Consider the following 17,415-nt stretch of genomic DNA (forward strand, 5'->3'; position numbering starts at 1 on the left):
AGCCCAGAAGCTAAAGGATGCCTAGCTGCACTGCTTTTTCTTTGTTTGTTTTGTAACCATGGGCAAAGTTTGATAGTGTGCCCACTCTTATTTAGCTCTGGGTCTTCATTTAGCCTGGCAGTAGAAACTACAAATTATATGCTGGAACACATTCATCTTTCTAAGAAGTCCTTACACACCCACTTTGCACTAAGGTTAATAAATGTCATGACATACCCACTGTCAGTTTACATCTTCACTCATCTCACTGCTGACTTTTGTGCAGAAGTTCCCATGGAAGTGATACATATTTTTCTCAAACTACTTCTGGCTCTATTTTAGCTCATGATGTTCCTTTGCTGATGGTACCAATGCTTCCCTCGATTTTCTACAAGACACTTTTAAATAGCCATGCTAGGACCAGTGCTTCAGTTCAGCAAACTGAAATGTGAGAGCTAGTAACTAAACTGTTACCGAGACAAATCCTTCTATCGTGGCACTTAAAAACATCTTAAACTACAAAGATACAGTTTTAAAACATCCTGACACAATATTAGCAGTTAGCAACCAAATGCTTTCATGTTGTTTTCCACCAAGGCACAGAGACCTGTAGGAGAAATATGACTATGACAGTGAATTAACAAAATGAAAAATGTAAATATTAATAATCACCTAATTTTGGAAGAGAATAGCTCAAATTAAAGTACTGTTCAAAGAAGTCAAATACGATTTTTGTCACATTTGCTGCATATTCTGCTGTCTGTAATTGCAGTGGCTGGGCGTAAACTCTCAGCTGTAAAACACAGAGAGACAATTAGAGCAGTCTTCAGTGAGAGGAAATTAGAAGATGGCAAGCACTGAAAAGTCATTTAACATACATACCTGTGACACTTCAGGTTTTCTCTAAGAGACTCACCTGAAGATTGAATTCTGTTCTAAAAAACTTTGTTCAACAATGTTTCTCAGATGTTGAACAAAAGAGAGACCAATTCAACATAGTCTCTGCACATCTTCCACAGTACGTTTAAATTGTAAAACTGGCAAGAAGCCACATGTCCAGAAGTTCCTTGCCTCACAGTGGCCAAGCTTGGAGCAGGACCTGTGTGTGTGTCCTTCCTTCCCCAAGACCTGGTTTTCTCAAGAAGGAAACCTGGGCAAGCATAATGGAAGGGAATCCACTTGTTCTAAGCAGTTCATTGACATAGACTGATCTCATCAGACCAGTCTTTAGGGGCACATGTGTCATGAAATGTGTCTGAAGCCTGTAACATCTATTTTCTTTCATTTCTACCTATTTTGCCTAGCTACTATTGTCATAATTTCCTTTTATGTTTGAAGACCTCAGACTCTTCATAGATAGTACATTTACCAGGTCTGTAACTCCTCCCAGACACTCTGGCCTGTGCAGGTCAGACAGTTGTTTGCCCAGTACATCAGGCCATATAGACACCCAGTCACAGCTATGGTGCCTGCTGAGAAATACCAGACAAAAAAAATCATATCTGTCTCTTCCCACCAGGCAAGTCCTGGAAAACTTGCAGGTTTGGTAGCCCTGTGTGTCATGAGTGACCGTATCTGTACTCTTCTTGAATATCTGATCATGAGGCCTTTTTTTTCTGAATACAAAAAAAAATTATGTGTTGAGTTTTGACTTTTCCATCCCTGAAACTTACTTGGTGGCTGGGACTGCTTTGTATATTCCTGTCAAGCAGTAGAAAATATCAAGCCCCGAAGGGCTAGAGTCCTTAGGGCACCTCTAATCATGATGAAGAAGCCTACAGCTCAAAAAGGCCTTTTGGGGTGTTATCTCCACATGCAGAAGGCAAAGTTTGACTTCAGAATTTATAGAGTCTTTTGGAAGTCTTTTCCTCACTCTCTTTGTCTCAGAGCTCACACAGATCCCGGCCCCTGAGCAGAGCCATAGCACTGGAGTGCCCACTAGCAAAAACAGTAGGCTATTCTCTTCACTGTCCCCAAAATCTCCAGTGTGGAAAGTAAAGAGATCTTTATATGGAGTGAAGTTTCTGGCTTTAAGAAAAGTGATCCATTTCATTTTGCAGACTCTGTGTCCCTTACAAATGGGCCATATTCTTCTGGTTGTGTTGGTCTGGCTTGTTTACTTCTCAATGCTGTCTTACAGCCAGGAGTTTAGGGCCCAAACTAAGCAAAGGAGCAGGCCTACTCTAGGAGCTTGCTTGGAGCCTGACAACACATTGATTTCAATATCATGAAATTACACCTCCTCCAAAAAGAGGGAAAGATGAGAAAAGTGGATTGAAAAAACAAAACAAAACAAAAGCTTATGAAATTCAATCGGGAATCTATTCTAGCTAGGGGATTTCCCTCAGGGTCAGTTTGCAATTGCAATCTGCAATTTCCACTTCAGTAAGCTCTTTAGCCAATTCAGCAGCCTTCAGTCCCCTAGCTGATTCATTATTAATGGTTTCCAAAATCTTCATCATGCACTAGAGCTGACTTTGGGTTTCATCTGTATAATCTCATCTGTGATTTTCCAAACCAGACATTTGGTACCTGACAGGTAATCAGCTCAGCAGCATTGTTTCCAGCTGTGGGCACTTTTCCCACCATTGATTCCATTAAAGTCTTTGTTAGAGCAATGACTTACAGAGCAGAGCAAATGGCAGAGTTTTTAAATAATTTGCTGTGTCATGTGAGCATGTAATTGATGTTGTTGTTGTTTATGAAAGCCATATATGGTTCACATGGATACTTTCAGTTGGATAAGGGATTAATTGCTAGTAATTTATACAGTAAACTATGGAATGCTCTTTTCAGCAGTCACTGAATCTAAATACATCATTGCTCAGCTGGGCTCCAGAGATTTTGGAAAGGAACGGTTTGGTTACGAGGACTTCCCAAATATCTGATTAAAAACTCAAAAGATAGTCTGTTTTTTTTTTTTCTGGGGAAAAGATAATTTTTAGTGATGGAGTTTATGTGGTCCCGTTAATTAAAAACAATCTTACACATATACTTTATACTGGTAAAACCATGTTTGTGCTGAAAGAAAGAAAACAGTTGTGATTTTAACCTCACTCAAACCCCAAGTTTAATAGTGCAAGCACATCCTCAGATAATGTTTAGTGAATACAGTTAATAAAATATGTAGTAACCAATGCCTGATTTAGAAAATATTTCTTCGGGCAACCTCTGTACTTACATGAATACCCCTGTTTCTACATACACACACTTTAATTACCATGTTTCAATGAACACTCCCTCTATTTAGAAAAGCTAAACATTGTGGGCTTTGCTGTTTTGCTTGAGGAAAAAAGCAAATATTGACGTCAGAGCCATATTCTAGAGCATGGCAAGGAGAAGCAAAGAATGTTACATTTTACATCTAGAAAACAAGATTTTTACAGGCATCTTCAGTTATTTTTTTTCCCTACTGCACTGTGTTCTACAAAAGTGGCAAAAATTCTCATTCTTAAAATACCTAAGTTCTAGAGAATATCTATTGAGGTCAAATAACTGAAGTCCTGTCCCTGACAGTGAATTGAGCAGCTGTGCTGAAGGCCATCTGGTTAACGATATTGTGTGGCTGGATGGCCTAAAACATTCTCCTATTTTGCAAATTACTCAGTCAAACAGCAGGGATGTAAGAATATTACATTGCTGTCTCAAACCAGGCTCCATTTGCTTGGCTAAGTATAACTTCAGTTATTTGTCAAGAAATAACATAAGCATACAGCATGATGCTAGCGAGAGCATAGAGAAGTGAGGCCTCAGCACAGTGCTATGCCAGAAAGCCTTTGCTAAGAACTGGATCAGCACTTTGGTGATTTGTACAAGTCAGATTTTCATGTCAGTGGACAGCTTTGAGTGGGGAGGAATTTGCTGAGCTTTTTCAGACAGAGCAACTCAGAAAGAGGTCACTTGCTCTGGGGCTGGGGCTTATCCTGTAAATTCCCTGTCCATTGCTATCATTGCCTCCAGAAGAGCAGCAAAGCACTGCCAGCTTAGCCACACTGCATGACCATCTGTAGACCACCCCTAAGGGGAAAGAAAGGGGAAGCAGCAAGTGCATACAGCATTGGGATCTTCCTCAGAGGAAAAAAGACATATAAACCAGTAAATAATTGACAGCAGGTTGAGCATCTGACATTAGGTTTAGGCAAAATGAGGAGTATATGTTGAGGAGCAAATTGTATTTAGACTTTCAGGTTGTGATTCGATGTAGTGTCTTGTGATCTCCTTATGCCTGATCAGCTGCACCTTCAGGAGATTCAAATCTAAGTGAGAACTGTCTTGGACTGTTTGTGGCATCTAGATAAAGGAGCTATTTTAAGTTTTTGGATTCAGATTCAAAAATACTTACTTCATTAGGGCTCATACCAAAAATCCATCTAGTTAGTCAGGCACTATCACTTCTATACTTATTTTTAAAGGACTTAGGCAAGTCAGTTGCTTTTAGCCACTATTGTAAAATAAGGAATAGTAGAGCCATAGTGGCACATAGTTTTATTGTCCTATGTGTCTTTGTAAATAGGAAAACAAGTGCATAGATCATATCTTTTAACCCAAAGAAAAATTTAAATTATTTGTAGTCATGTCCTGGTGAATCTCTTGTTTCCCTGGACTTGTTCATTCTCCCAGACTGTGGGCTTCAAGTGAGGGATAAGATTAGAGAAATAACACTTCTTCCTCACCCTTGTGTCTGTATGGGAGGTACTGCTGGACCAAGACGGGGTACTGCAAAACACTCTCTGTACTCAAGGTCAGAGGGATCACTGTGATCACCTACTCAGATGGAATAGGCTGCATAAAATAGGCTATAAGAAAGGGAAAAGCTTGTTCCTGTTTGTACTGTAAAAAGAGATGTTTCATTTTTTAAAAAAATTGCAATTCGCTGTACATGTGTCATCTGAACCATATTTAGGCTGCAACAGGACTTACAGGTATTCCACTGGCAGATGTCTTCTCTATCCACTTGAACTGGTGCACTGCAAAGCACACCAAGTAAGTGCTCATGGGAACTGACTTCTCAAAAGTTGTCCGAGTCCAGCCATTGCCCAGCTGTACAGTTTGCTGCAGAAATAGAAAAAAAAAAAAAATCCTATATTTTTGAATTGCAAACACATGCAGAAGAGGGTGTAATATTTCTATGAAAGCTGCAACTATATAGGAATGATAAATCACCTCTCCAGGTTCACCTCTTTTGGCATCCTGTTGCTGATGGCATGAGAACAGACAAAATAGGTTTTTTGATACTTTGATACACAAAATGAGGCTTTGTTTTTCTGCACTAAATAAGAATCAAGGATTTGAAATCATTCACATACACAGGTATTTTGCCAACAGGAATTTTCCAGTTCATGTTAGTGTGTTTTGTTCTTGAAATAGTTACATAAAAGAACGTCACTTTGGGCAAATCAGAGCGGAGACTGGATTCTATCCTCTCTGAAATACAGACATCAGATAGGAGTCAGGGATTGCAGAGATGCTGTGTAGGATAAACACCAGTCTAAGGAATCCATCCTGAACTCACAAAGATTCAAAATAGCACTGCTAACTAGTGGGTTATTTAAATGTACACAAGGTTTAGTGCTGATCACAGTTTTTATTTTGTAAATTGATTAAAACCCATTCTTGATTTTTCCCCAATGCCCTTAACTTTCAACTGAAAGTTAAAAATAAACTGACTAAACTTGCAACCTATTGTACATGATAGAGAAACACAAGTCAGAGAAGTGCCCCAGCTTCAACCTAGTAAGATGGTGAGCACTCGCCTGAGGGCTAAAGCCAAGGCTCAGATGGACAAAACCCAGGTGAAGGTCAATGCATCCACCCCGACAGAGCTGGTTAGTAGAGAATCTTTGGTCCAGGTGGAGTGCAGGGAGTGTGTAGGATGCTCTGGGACCTATGCTTCTGAGGCAATCATGTGTTATAGGTGCCCTCAAGTTCAGAAATTGCAGCACCTGGTGAAAGAGCTGCAGGAAACTGTGAGTAGACTCTGTAGTATTAGAGGGGCAGAGGTGGAGAAAGACAGAAGCTTCCACAACCAGGTGCAAGCCTCCAGTGAATCTAACAAGCTATGGACCCTGGTTACAAAAAAAAAGAAGGACAAAGGCTAGTCTTCAAAGCCCTCCTTCCAGAGTGCGCACTACAAACAAGTATGAGGCACTGGAGATGAGGGACTTTGACGAGCAAGCTCCAAAAGGGGAAAACCCATCAAACAACCCATCGTTTGCTCCACCTGCAATAGATAATGGACACTGTAGAAAGAAGTGACGGGTGCTTGTTGTGGGTGACTCATTGATAAGGGGCACTGAGAGACCCATTTGTAGGGCAGGTAGGGAGTTATGAGAGGTGTGCTGCCTACCAGGAGCCAAGATCAGGGATGTGGCCAAGAGACTGCCACGGCTCATCAGCGATACAGGCTACTACCCCTTACTTGTGTTCCATGTAGGTATGAATGATGCCATGAGGCATGACATCTCCAGGATCCAGAAGGATTTTAAAACCTTGGGGGAGCAGGTAAAAGGTAGAGGGGCTCAGGTTATTTTCTCCTTTATCCTGTTCGCTAAAGGAGGAGTTTGCAATGGAAAAATCAGACAAGTGGACTCCTGGCTGAGAGGCTGGTGCCGGCGGGAAGGCTTTGGGTACTTTGACAATGGATCCTTCCTTGGGGACTACAGCTTGATAGGGCAGGATGAGATTCATCTCTCCTGTAAAGGCCCTGGAATATTTGGGAGTAGGCTAGCAAACTTAATAAAGAGGTCTTTAAACTAAGGGACTTCGGGGGTGGGGGGAGAAGCAACATAGAACAAGCTGTCCCCTCTAGCTGTGAAACAGGGCAGGTCAGGGAATGCAATGATAAATGCCCTTCATCTGCACACTGGGCTGAGATACGGAAGGCTGACCACCCTGAGGAAGAGCCAAACTGGGGAGGAACCTCCTGCACCTGCCCAGGGAAACCTGTGTGTTTGAGTAAGCCCCTGCGCTGCCTCTACACCAATGCACGCAGCCTGGGAATAAGCAGGAGGAACTGGAGATGTGGGTGCGGATGCGGGGCTACGACCTCATTGCAGTCACAGAGACGTGGTGGGACAGCTGCCATGACTGGAGCACAGCCATGGAGGGTTATGTATTGTTCAGGAAAGATAGACTGACAAGGCGTGGAGGTGGAGTTGCTCTCTATCTGACGGAGCAATTAACGTGTACCAAACTGTACCTGGGTGGGGATGAGGAGCGGGTAGAGTGCTTATGGGTAAAAATTTATGGGTGGAGCAAGGCAGGTGATTGTTGTAGGAGTCCACTACAGACCACCTGATCAGGAGGAGGATGTGGATGAGGCTTCTACAAACAGCTGAGAGCTGCCTCACAATCACAGTCCCTGGTCCTCATGGGGGACTTCAACCACCCTGGTATTTGCTGGGATAGCCACACAGCCACGCACACGCAGTCCAGGAGGTTCCTACAGATTGTTGACGACAACTTCCTGTCACAGGTGATTGAGGAACCAACAAGGAAGGGTGTGCTGCTGCACCTGGTACTGATGAATAGAGAGGGCCTGGTTGGGGATGTGAAGGTTGGAGGCAACCTTGGCTGCAGTGACCATGAGAGGGTAGAGTTCAAGATCCTGGGTGGAAGAGGCAGGACACAAAGCAGGACCGTGACCCTGGATTTCAGGTGAGCCAACTTTGGCCTCTTCAAAGATCTACTTGGACGGATCTCATGGGATATGATTCTAGAAGACAGAAGTGCCCATGAGAGCTGGTCAATCTTCAAGCACCACTTCCTCCAAGCCCAGGATCAGTGTGTCCCAATGCGCAAGAAAGGAGGAAAAGGAGGCAGGAGGCCTCCATGGATGAGCAAGGATCTGCTGGGACAACTCAGGCAGAAAGCAGCCATCTATGAGAGGTGGAAACAGGGGCTGGCTTCTTGGGAAGAGTATAGGAACAGTGCCAGGGCAAGCAGGGGTGCAACTAGGAAGGCTAGAGCCCTTCTAGAATTAAATTTAGCCAAGGATGTTAAGGATTTTTCAAGTACATCAGCAGCAGAAAGATGATGAGCGGGGATGTGGGCCCACTGGTAAACACAGAGGGTGCCCTGGTGACTGAGGATGCAGAGAAGGCCAAAGTACTGAATGCTTTCTCTGCTTCAGTCCTTACGTCCAAGGCCGGCCCTCGGGAAGCCCAGTCCAGCAAGGATAACAGGATGGCCAGGACAGCAGAGGACTTGCCCTGAGTGGAAAAGGAAGAGGTTAAAGACTTGTTGGACAAGCTTAAGGTTCATAAGTTTGTGGGTCCTGATGGGATGCATCCTAGAGTCCTGAGGGAGCTGGCTGATGTGCTTGCTGAGCCTCTCTGCATCATTTTTGAACAATCATGTAGGACAGACAAGGTGCCCTAGGACTGGAGAAAGACCAATGTCACGCCAGTCTTCAAAAAGAGCAGGAAGGACAACCCAGGAAACTACAGGCCGGTCAGCCTCACCTCCATCCCTGGAAAGGTGATGGAACAACTCATCCTGAATGTTATCACTGAACATATGAAGGAAAAGATGGTTATCAGGGGGAGTCAACATGGCTTCACCAAGGGGAAATCCTGTTTGACCACCCTGATAGCCTTCTATGAGTGCATAACCAGCTGGCTAGATGAGGGAAGAGCAGCAGATGTCATCTACCTTGACTTCAGCAAGACTTTTGACATTGTCTCCCATAACATCCTCATCAGAAAGCTCAAGTAGTGTGGCCTGGATGAGTGGACGGTGAGGTGGATTGAGAGTGGCTGAGTGACAGAGCCCAGAGGGTGGTGATCAATGGCACAGAGTCGAGTTGGAGGCCTGTGGCCAGTGGAGTTCCACAGGGATTGGTTCAGGGGCCAGTCCTGTTCAAGATGTTCATCAATAACCTGGATGAGGGGACAGAGTGTACTCTCAACAAGTTGACTGATGACACCAAACTGGGAGGACTGGCTGATTCCCCAGAAGGCTGTGCTGTCATTCAGCAGGATCTCGACCAGCTTGAGAGTTGGGCAGAGAGGAACTTCATGAGGTTCAACAAGGACAAGTGCAGAGTCCTGCATCTGGGAAGGAACAACCCCATACACCAGTACAGTCTGGGGGTTGAACTGCTGAAGAGCAGCTCTGCAGAGAAAGATTTGGGAGCCCTGATTGATAATAAACTAACCACAAGCCAGCAATGTGCCCTCGTGGCCAAGAAGGCAAATGGTATTCTGGGATGTGGTCAGCAGGTCAAGGGACATTTTTCTTCCCCTCTACTCTGCCCTGGTGAGGCCTCATCTGGAGTCTTGTGTCCAGTTCTGGTCTCTTCAGCTCAAGAGGGACAGAAAACATCTGGAGAGCGTCCAGCAGAGGGCCACCGAGATGATCAGGGGAATGGAAGATCTTTCATATGAGGAAAGGCTGTGGGAACTGGGGCTGTTTAGAGAAGGGGAGACTGAGGAGAGATCTTATTAACATTTACAAATATCTAAATGGTGGATGTCAGGAGGTTGGGACATCCCTTTTTTCTATTGTAGCTAGCAACAGGACAAGGGGTAATGGGATGAAGCTGGAACACAAAAAGTGAGGGAGGGAGGGAGCAGTGACGGAGCAGTGGCACAGGCTGCCCAGAGGGGTTATGGAATCTCCTTCCTTGGAGATCTTCAAGACCTGCCTGGACATGTTCCTATGTGACCTGATCTAGGTGAACCTGCTTCTGCGAGGGGGTTGGACTAGATGATCTCTAAAGGTCCCTTCCAACCATTCTATGATTCTACAATTCTTTATATATGAAGGTGTAAAATAAATCTCAAATCCCACTAAATCTTGATAACATGTAGTCTCATCCCCTTACCTTCCTCGCTGGTACCCTCGCTTATCTGAGGTCTGTGAGGAAAGGTACAGCAAATTTTGTCCTTTCATGTGTTGTTTATCAAAGCAACTGGTGCTCTTTTAGGTATCATAGAAATATATTTCATAAGAATAGGTCAGAGCTTTACATTTGTAAAAGATCTGGGAGGTAACCATATCAGATTGGTAATAGTTCTCTCAGCTATATTGCTAGGGAATAGTTAAGGTTCATGGGACTCTAAATAAAACTACACAGTAAAGCAGACTTTTATTTTCTGGGTAGGGAATGATTGGGAAGATGCAAATGTCAACAGCCTGGAGGCTGGAAACTCTTTTTTTTTCTTTTTAATTAATAAAAACCAACTTGGCATTCTATTTCCTACTTCAGAATATATTCATTAGAATCACAGAATCATAGAATGGTAGGGGTTGGAAGGGACCTTTAGAGATCATCTAAGAAATTATACATTAGACCGCACATTCTGTTAAACTATTCATTAGAAACTCTCCCAAATGAAAGTCACTCAGTCTTCTTTCAGAGGGCCCAGAGGTAGATAATTGATGCCATTGAATTTCATACAAAACTTGGAATTTGACCCATCAGGTCCAGAAATAGATTATTTAGAACTGACGGTTGTGATGGACTGACAAGTTTCCAGACCCAGGAGCAGATAGATGGGATTTCAGATCCTGTATTATTAAAAATAATGATCCTAGACTTTCTTGCTAGCAGGATCCTTTGCCATTAGATTGTGATCAGCAGACCCTCACTTTGGACCATCATGTAGTTTCAGTGATTATTTCAGACTTCCCATTTGGGAAGCAGCTGTCTTCCAGAGTATTCATTCTCAGCCTCCACCTCATTTGACTGAAGAATCTGCCATTGCCTGTTTATAGTTAGCAGGGGATGCTCATGTAGCACATCTGAATAGAGGGCCAGCTAGCTAAAGACAAGAGACAATTTCTATTTTGGATTTGACTCTGTATTGTCATCTTGTGTGCTGGTAGACCATTGGGAGTCCTAACCAACCAACCATTATTGTTTTACAGAATATTTATTAGCCATTAGCTTTCCTATGTCTGGATAGCAGAGTCTGTTAACATATAAGGACCTTGTGATCCATGCTACATTTCCAATGGCTTTACAGAACCATTTCATTTAGGGAGCAGAGTTGGGAAATACATACCTGTACTGGCATGTTTGAAAGTGCTTCATACTCCTCTTGATGGATGATAGATATGTTGTAAGTTGCCTTTTTGTTGGGCTCATCAAAGCAAGGAAATGATTTCCGTGCATCTGTTGGCTCATGATCAGTAGCTGCAATGCTCCTTAAACAAACAACACATTGGCAAGCCTTTGTTATATTCCTCTTAAATCTTATCTGCAATTTCTAAGCCTAATTTTTTAGCAATTTCACAAGCTAAAGTAAATTACAAATTTTTGTGTGTAGTTCATAAAAGTAGTTGGCATCAGAAATGCACAAGCTGATATTGTACAGGCATGTGTAACACATACACCTCAAAGTATGTAATCAACACCCTTTAGGTTTCAGAGAAAAAGCTAAAGTCAGTTATTTATCATAAAATATTTTTGGGAGCCAGGCAATAAGAATGACCCCTAATGGATGGTAAAAATTTTGCTCGTCTTCCTGAGAAGCCTTCCTGTTGATTTCTGTCCCTAAAAAAAGGTATCGATTATATAATCTGAAAGGAAATGAAGGTCCTGGTATAGGGATATTTAGTTAAGTCACTCCATGTGTTGTTGACCCACTAGAGTATATCTTTGGATTGGAGCTTTGAGTATCTCCTGAGAAGACACCTTGGAACTGTGTAAGTGTTCCTAAAATCTCATCTTTATTGTGTGTTTATTTTTCTTCATGTACAGCTTTCTGCTGGTATGGTTATGTTCCCCTGATTCCATTAATTAAATTGATGGAGAAAGTGTGGAAAGTTCAGGTGAACATCCTAGTACGTAACAGATGCTATGCTAGTTGTGTTGGGAGGTTTAAAAAGTCATTTCAGTTATGCAAAAACAACTAGGGTAGCTAGATAATAGGGGTCTTGTAAAGAAATAAGGTGAAGGTTGTGAACATCCCTATTATGTGCTTTCTTCTCACAGTGACATCAGGCTCCCCTGTTAATGAACCATACAGTATCACAGTGTATTCTCTGGTGACTGATGGTGAAATTGATTACAGATGCTTCTTCAATTAATTTGGAATGTTGAGCATTTTCTGACAGCAGTTCTACAGCTGCTGCTATTCAGGTAGCTTTTCTTTCCAACAATTAATTAAAAGTGTACATCATAAATTACAGATCTGCAGCAATCCTACAAGCTCACTTGACAACCAATTTTTCAATGTTTTTCTTGCACTTGCCTTTTTCCTCTGACAGTTAAATTCCAAACTGGTCATTAGGAACTTGTAGCAGCAAGGGTCATTTACAAACTTGATGGAGGTAATATATCTGAGGTCTTGCCATTCATGTTCACCAGACTAGTAACTCAAAAGTTCATGGGCAGAAGGCATAATGAATATTCACCTTAACATAACTTCACTCTCAATAGTTTCTATTGCTTGGTAAATTGATGTCACTCCACTTTTTGTAAGATTTTAAAGCTATTTCACAATTAAGTTAACTTCAAGTCCCCAGGGCAATGCTTTGCAGCTATTGCTTAAAAAATTTGGCTATATATTTTGACACATTTGCGTCTTATTCCTACAGACAGATAACACTATGATATCTCTGTTGGTTTATAAGGTGATAATCCATCTGTCCTTTTATATTTATGGAGGTAGACAGACATAAGGAGCACGAAACATCAGCACTACCATTCCTGTGGGGTAGATGATGAGAGTTCCAGACTATGACATGTATAGAAGTGGCACTAGAAACATGAAATATTGTAATTTCCTTTCAAATTATATAATGTAGTTTTAAAATAAAATTTTCTTCACTGTTGGCTTCTGCCCTTCTACTTGCTGTTGATGTCCAGACCTTTAAATGTGAATTAGAGGTGTCAGTTGTAAATATCATAGTAAAAAGAAGTGAAGATCTGGCTGAGACTGCATCCAGCTGTTGTTCCCAAAATAAAACACTGTTACATTTAGAACTATGATGAATTTCCCAATGTTTTTGCCTATTTTTTTTCCCAAAGAATAGGGGATTAGTATAAAAACCTCTCCCTTTGAGCTAATTAAAGCATTTTTTTCCTAATCTTTCCTTAAATTCAGATTCATTACTTCTGTGAAAAAAATCTCCTTAAGGAAGAAATCCAGGAGTACTACTTCTGTGCATTAAAGAATATTTTGCCTTTCCCTGATAAATAAAATCTTAAATGCAACTCTCCGTGTTAGAGATGTTCCCAGCTGAGTACCTTTTATAAGCCTCTTGATCTCCTCTTATGGAGGGCACAGAGAATTCCTATAAAATGGAAGCCATATCTTGTTACTAATACTAGTCATAGAATCGTAGAATGGTAGGGATTGGAAGGGACCCTTAGAAATCTAGTCCAATCCCCCTGCTCAAGCAGGTCCACCTAGATCAGGTCACACAGGAATGTGTCCAGGTAGGTTTTGAAACCTCCAGAGAAGGAGATTCCACACCCTCCCTTGGGCAGCCTGTGCCAGAGCTCCCTCACCTTCACAGTAAAGAAGTTTTTCCTTAAGTTTAAGTGGAACTTTTTGTGTTCCATCTTCTGTCCATTGCCCCTTGTCCTGTCACTGGACACTACAGAAAAAAGTATTGCCCCATCCTCTTGACATGTACCTTTTAAATACAAAAGAAAGAAACAGGTACTATGACAAGATTGTAATATTTATAATATTAAGCAGAAAATAAAATGGGCTTTTAGCACATTCCTTGAGAGGAACTAATAGGCTAAAAGTACCCATTACACCAGTCAAGGACTCTTGTGCTTCTTTCTCTAATATCTGAAAATAAAACAACTTTATCTATGCTCATTGCATCAAGCAAATAGGGAAGGACTGTTATTCCCCTTTCATCAGTCGGGAAATGAAATGCACAGACAGAGGCATAGCTTCACTACTTACAGGTAGATTCAGGCAGCCATAGGATGATCTAGGCAGGCTTATGTAAAAAAATCTGCATTCTCAAAGTTTCTGCTCTCCTGCTCCCTATGCACACACACATGTCAATTTAAATAGTTGTGTTCCCAAGGTATCTCAATATCTGCTTCTGGGCATGTCCAAAAACACCTATGTCTTGACGGGGATTCTGTGTTCTGTCTGAACAGGATTCCAAAGTGAAGCATTCTTCTCTCTAAGCCTCCAAAGGATCCCAGTCTTGCAGGCATGTTCAGCACACGTCTACCTGTTTTTCACTAAATTTGAATCTAAGCAACAGCAGAGTCTGGATGTTTGCCCAGTTTGTAAACAAAAGACATTATAGCAATGCTTTGGCAAAGCTTTTCTTTCACAGATAGACAGCTGGGGAACAGCTCAGCCCTGTTATTAATTGTTTCAAAAGGTTCTACTACTAAGACTGCCCAGAAGGGGTGGAGGAGTAGGCTAATTACATGTTGTCTCTCATTTTCACCTCAGCCTCTTTCTCTCTAGCATCCACTGTTAATGGACTTGATTGACATTTGCTACTACCTGATCCAATTTGTATTAAATTACAACGTGACAAAGACAACAACTATTTGCGTTGAAATTGTCCAAGAGTCATATCTGCCTGAGGCAGAGGCAAAATTAAAACACTAATTCCAGTCAGTATTGCTTTTGAATAGCAAGCTGTTTTAATGCAGTTCTAATGCAACAAAATGCACTTTTAATAAGTAATAGCACCCCTCTTTACAATCTTCCCTTGCTCCATCCTATCACCTACCCTCATGCCATATAGCAGCAACTTGGCTGCTGATTGCAGCACCACTTGATTGATGGTTGCTGTAATTCCAAAGTGGTACTTATTGCTATCATGTTCATTGCCTCTTCCACCCCCACAAACAATCTGCCCAAACAACCACATGAAAAGCCTTTCAGAAATCACCATTCACTCATTCTTATTAGAGTCCTTCTCAAGCTTAATGAACAACTCATATGCTCAAGCTTCTTTCTGTATTTTTTTCAGATTTCTGGCTAGGATCATCCTTTTAACTGTAATTTACAGCATTCAAATCAGGAAGCAGGAACTCTCGAAGTGAGGTCGCATTTTACACTTCCTTTAACTTATGAAGTTCTCCTTTCTTCCTGATGTCCCATGCCTGGTCCTTGTCTTCCTACACTGTCTGTATCTGAGGGATAGGTACTCACCTCTGCTGGTCTGTGACTCAGGTCATCTGCATTCTGGTCCTGCTGTACTGGTGTTGGGACAGACCTGAGGCAATTCATTTAATTTCTAGGTATCCCTCATCAATAAAAAGGAAGTAACACAGTTCCGTTTAGAAGGATGCTCAGAGGTTACACTTCAAACTGCTGTGGGGATGTCAAATGCTATAAGTAGAAAATCAAAGCACCTTCCGAGTTAGAGCAATACTCAGGTCCTAGATGGAGGAAAACTAGGGAGAAAGAACTGGCTGAGTTTCGAGCTGTTCTTTATATGGCTTCTTCCCAGATCAGATAGCTGTGTTTAAGTATGGAAAATCAATACTTGCTTTTTCCTCTGCCTCTTAGATTTGCTACTGCTGGTGACTGTTCTTGCTTTTACTCATAGTGTATTCTGTCAGCAGCTGAATGAAGCTGATGTAACTCTCACTCATGACACCATTGTCCCAAGAGGGCAAACAAATGCTATGACAACACACCAGTGTTTGCCTCCATGTTCTTGCTATAGGGCCTTGGAAAAATCTAGCCAAGTTTATCTTGCAGCTGTAAAGTCCTTAATGAATCATTTCAGAAACATAAATACTGGAAAATGCATTAATATCCTCTCATATATTAACTGTGAAGAAATGCCACTGAGCGTGGACAATGGCTTTTCCAAGCTTCCACCTCCAAGTAGTGCAAATCTGTGAAATGGAATGGGTTAATTGAACTGGCAGAGGCTTTACAATCTTTCAATAACTATCAATATATTAAAAAGGAAGAGCAGGAGCAGAAAAAAACCTCCAAGTCAAAGATGACATACTTTGTCTGGACTTTCCTACCCATAATTTCAGCCATCTGCAGGAAGTGCAGGGAAGTTCTGGTTTGAATAATATTTATACTTACAACATCAAGGAGGCATGATGTCAGGAAAACTATCACAAGAGCATTTTACACTGAAACTGTTACCTTGGGGACTGACAGGAGAAAGTGGTAAAAGCTGTTGCTATTTATTGTATTACAGAGATAAAAAACGGCCTTGGTTCCTCCAACTCTCTGAGTGCACCATTTGTAAAGCTCAAAGGTAACTTGGGACTAGTAGAGTTTGAACAAGTTTTTTAGAATAATAATAACAAATCCCTCATCGTTCCAGCCCGCAATTCACTTGTCAAGAGCCAAAGGGTTTTTAATACAGCATCTTCCTTAGGGGAATAAGAAAATTAAAGAACAGCCCAGAAATGTCAGCAAGTTGGTGAAAGACAAGACTGAGAAGCTGAAACAGGAATAGATCAGGCCTGAAAAAGAAGAAATATAAAAGAAAGTTTAAGAAATAAAAGAAAAACTGCTTTACTTGGTCAGTCCGTTCTCAGTGTAGGTGGTCCTATAAAACCCAACGAGGGAACCATTCAGCCAGCCTTGAAACTTCAGGGTAAGTATATAGGGATCACTTTCATCTGTGGCAGAGAGCTCTGCTTCTGCCTTCATCACTATATACTCTTGTGGCTTGTACTCAAAGCAGTCGTTCAAAGCAATCTGCTGTCCTGAGGATTTCTGGAGTGTGGGCATTTCTGTAATCTTGATGTCTCTCAGGTGGAGCCACAGGTGACTGGTAGAACTTTCCAAAGCAATAGAAATACTAACTGTCCCAGTGTAAATGTCTGTCTCCATTTCAGGCTTGATTTCCAGATCATAGTGGACAGGCTTGACATAGGTGGGTAGCCTAAAATTTATCCAGTCTCCATTCTCATCCTCTTTAGAAGGACAGGGACTCAAATCCACTACAGGAGGAGAGGCTGTTGGCTTATCTGATCCATTTGAAGTTTGCTGAGATTTAGGTCTGCTCAGTCCCACGCCAAGTCCCACAGCAAGACCTACAACAACCACGACACCACAGATGATAGCCACGTGCTTTGTCTTCATGCAGTACCTCTTGGACTTCTCAGCCTCAAAATCCATTCCCTCCATATCTGCTTCTGGGTCTGTTCTCAGAGCAAAACATTAACTGTAAAAAAGCTTATTAGTTACTTCAGCACTTGCATTCAGTAAATTCAGCAGACTTGGTTTGTATTTTAATTGTGTAGCTATAGCTGTTCTCTGTTCATCTCCCCTACCTCACTTTCCACGAGACACTCAATTAATTAAAGACAATATGCATTTAGAAGAAATTTGAATGATCAAAAAGTGTGCAGCTGGGCTGCGAGACAGAGGGAACTGACACAGAACATTGTTCCTGCTGTGCTCCCCTTATAAGCAGGGCAACCCCACCCACAGCCCCTCCTGCTCTGGCCTGAGTTAAATATAAAACAGTGCTATGTTAATCAGCAGTTAGGAGATGATCAGATGCCAAAGC

At 41.9% G+C, this 17,415-nt stretch overlaps 1 protein-coding gene across 1 annotated transcript in view; it reads right to left on the reverse strand.

Moving 5' to 3' along the window:
• ENPEP (glutamyl aminopeptidase) overlaps nt 1-17,030 on the reverse strand; it is a 40,420-nt gene extending 23,390 nt beyond the window's left edge. Inside the window, exons 1-4 of the mRNA XM_061993187.1 lie at nt 16,417-17,030; nt 10,989-11,130; nt 4,900-5,031; nt 652-772 (exon numbers count right to left, since the gene is read on the reverse strand). Of these exons, the coding sequence (XP_061849171.1) occupies nt 652-772; nt 4,900-5,031; nt 10,989-11,130; nt 16,417-17,030 (1,009 nt within the window). The remainder of the gene's footprint in view (nt 1-651; nt 773-4,899; nt 5,032-10,988; nt 11,131-16,416) is intronic.
• Between the last annotated feature and the right edge of the window lie 385 nt (nt 17,031-17,415).

This window comes from Colius striatus, chromosome 3 (genome assembly GCF_028858725.1).
Source record: "Colius striatus isolate bColStr4 chromosome 3, bColStr4.1.hap1, whole genome shotgun sequence".
Classification (NCBI taxonomy): Eukaryota; Metazoa; Chordata; class Aves; order Coliiformes; family Coliidae; genus Colius; species Colius striatus.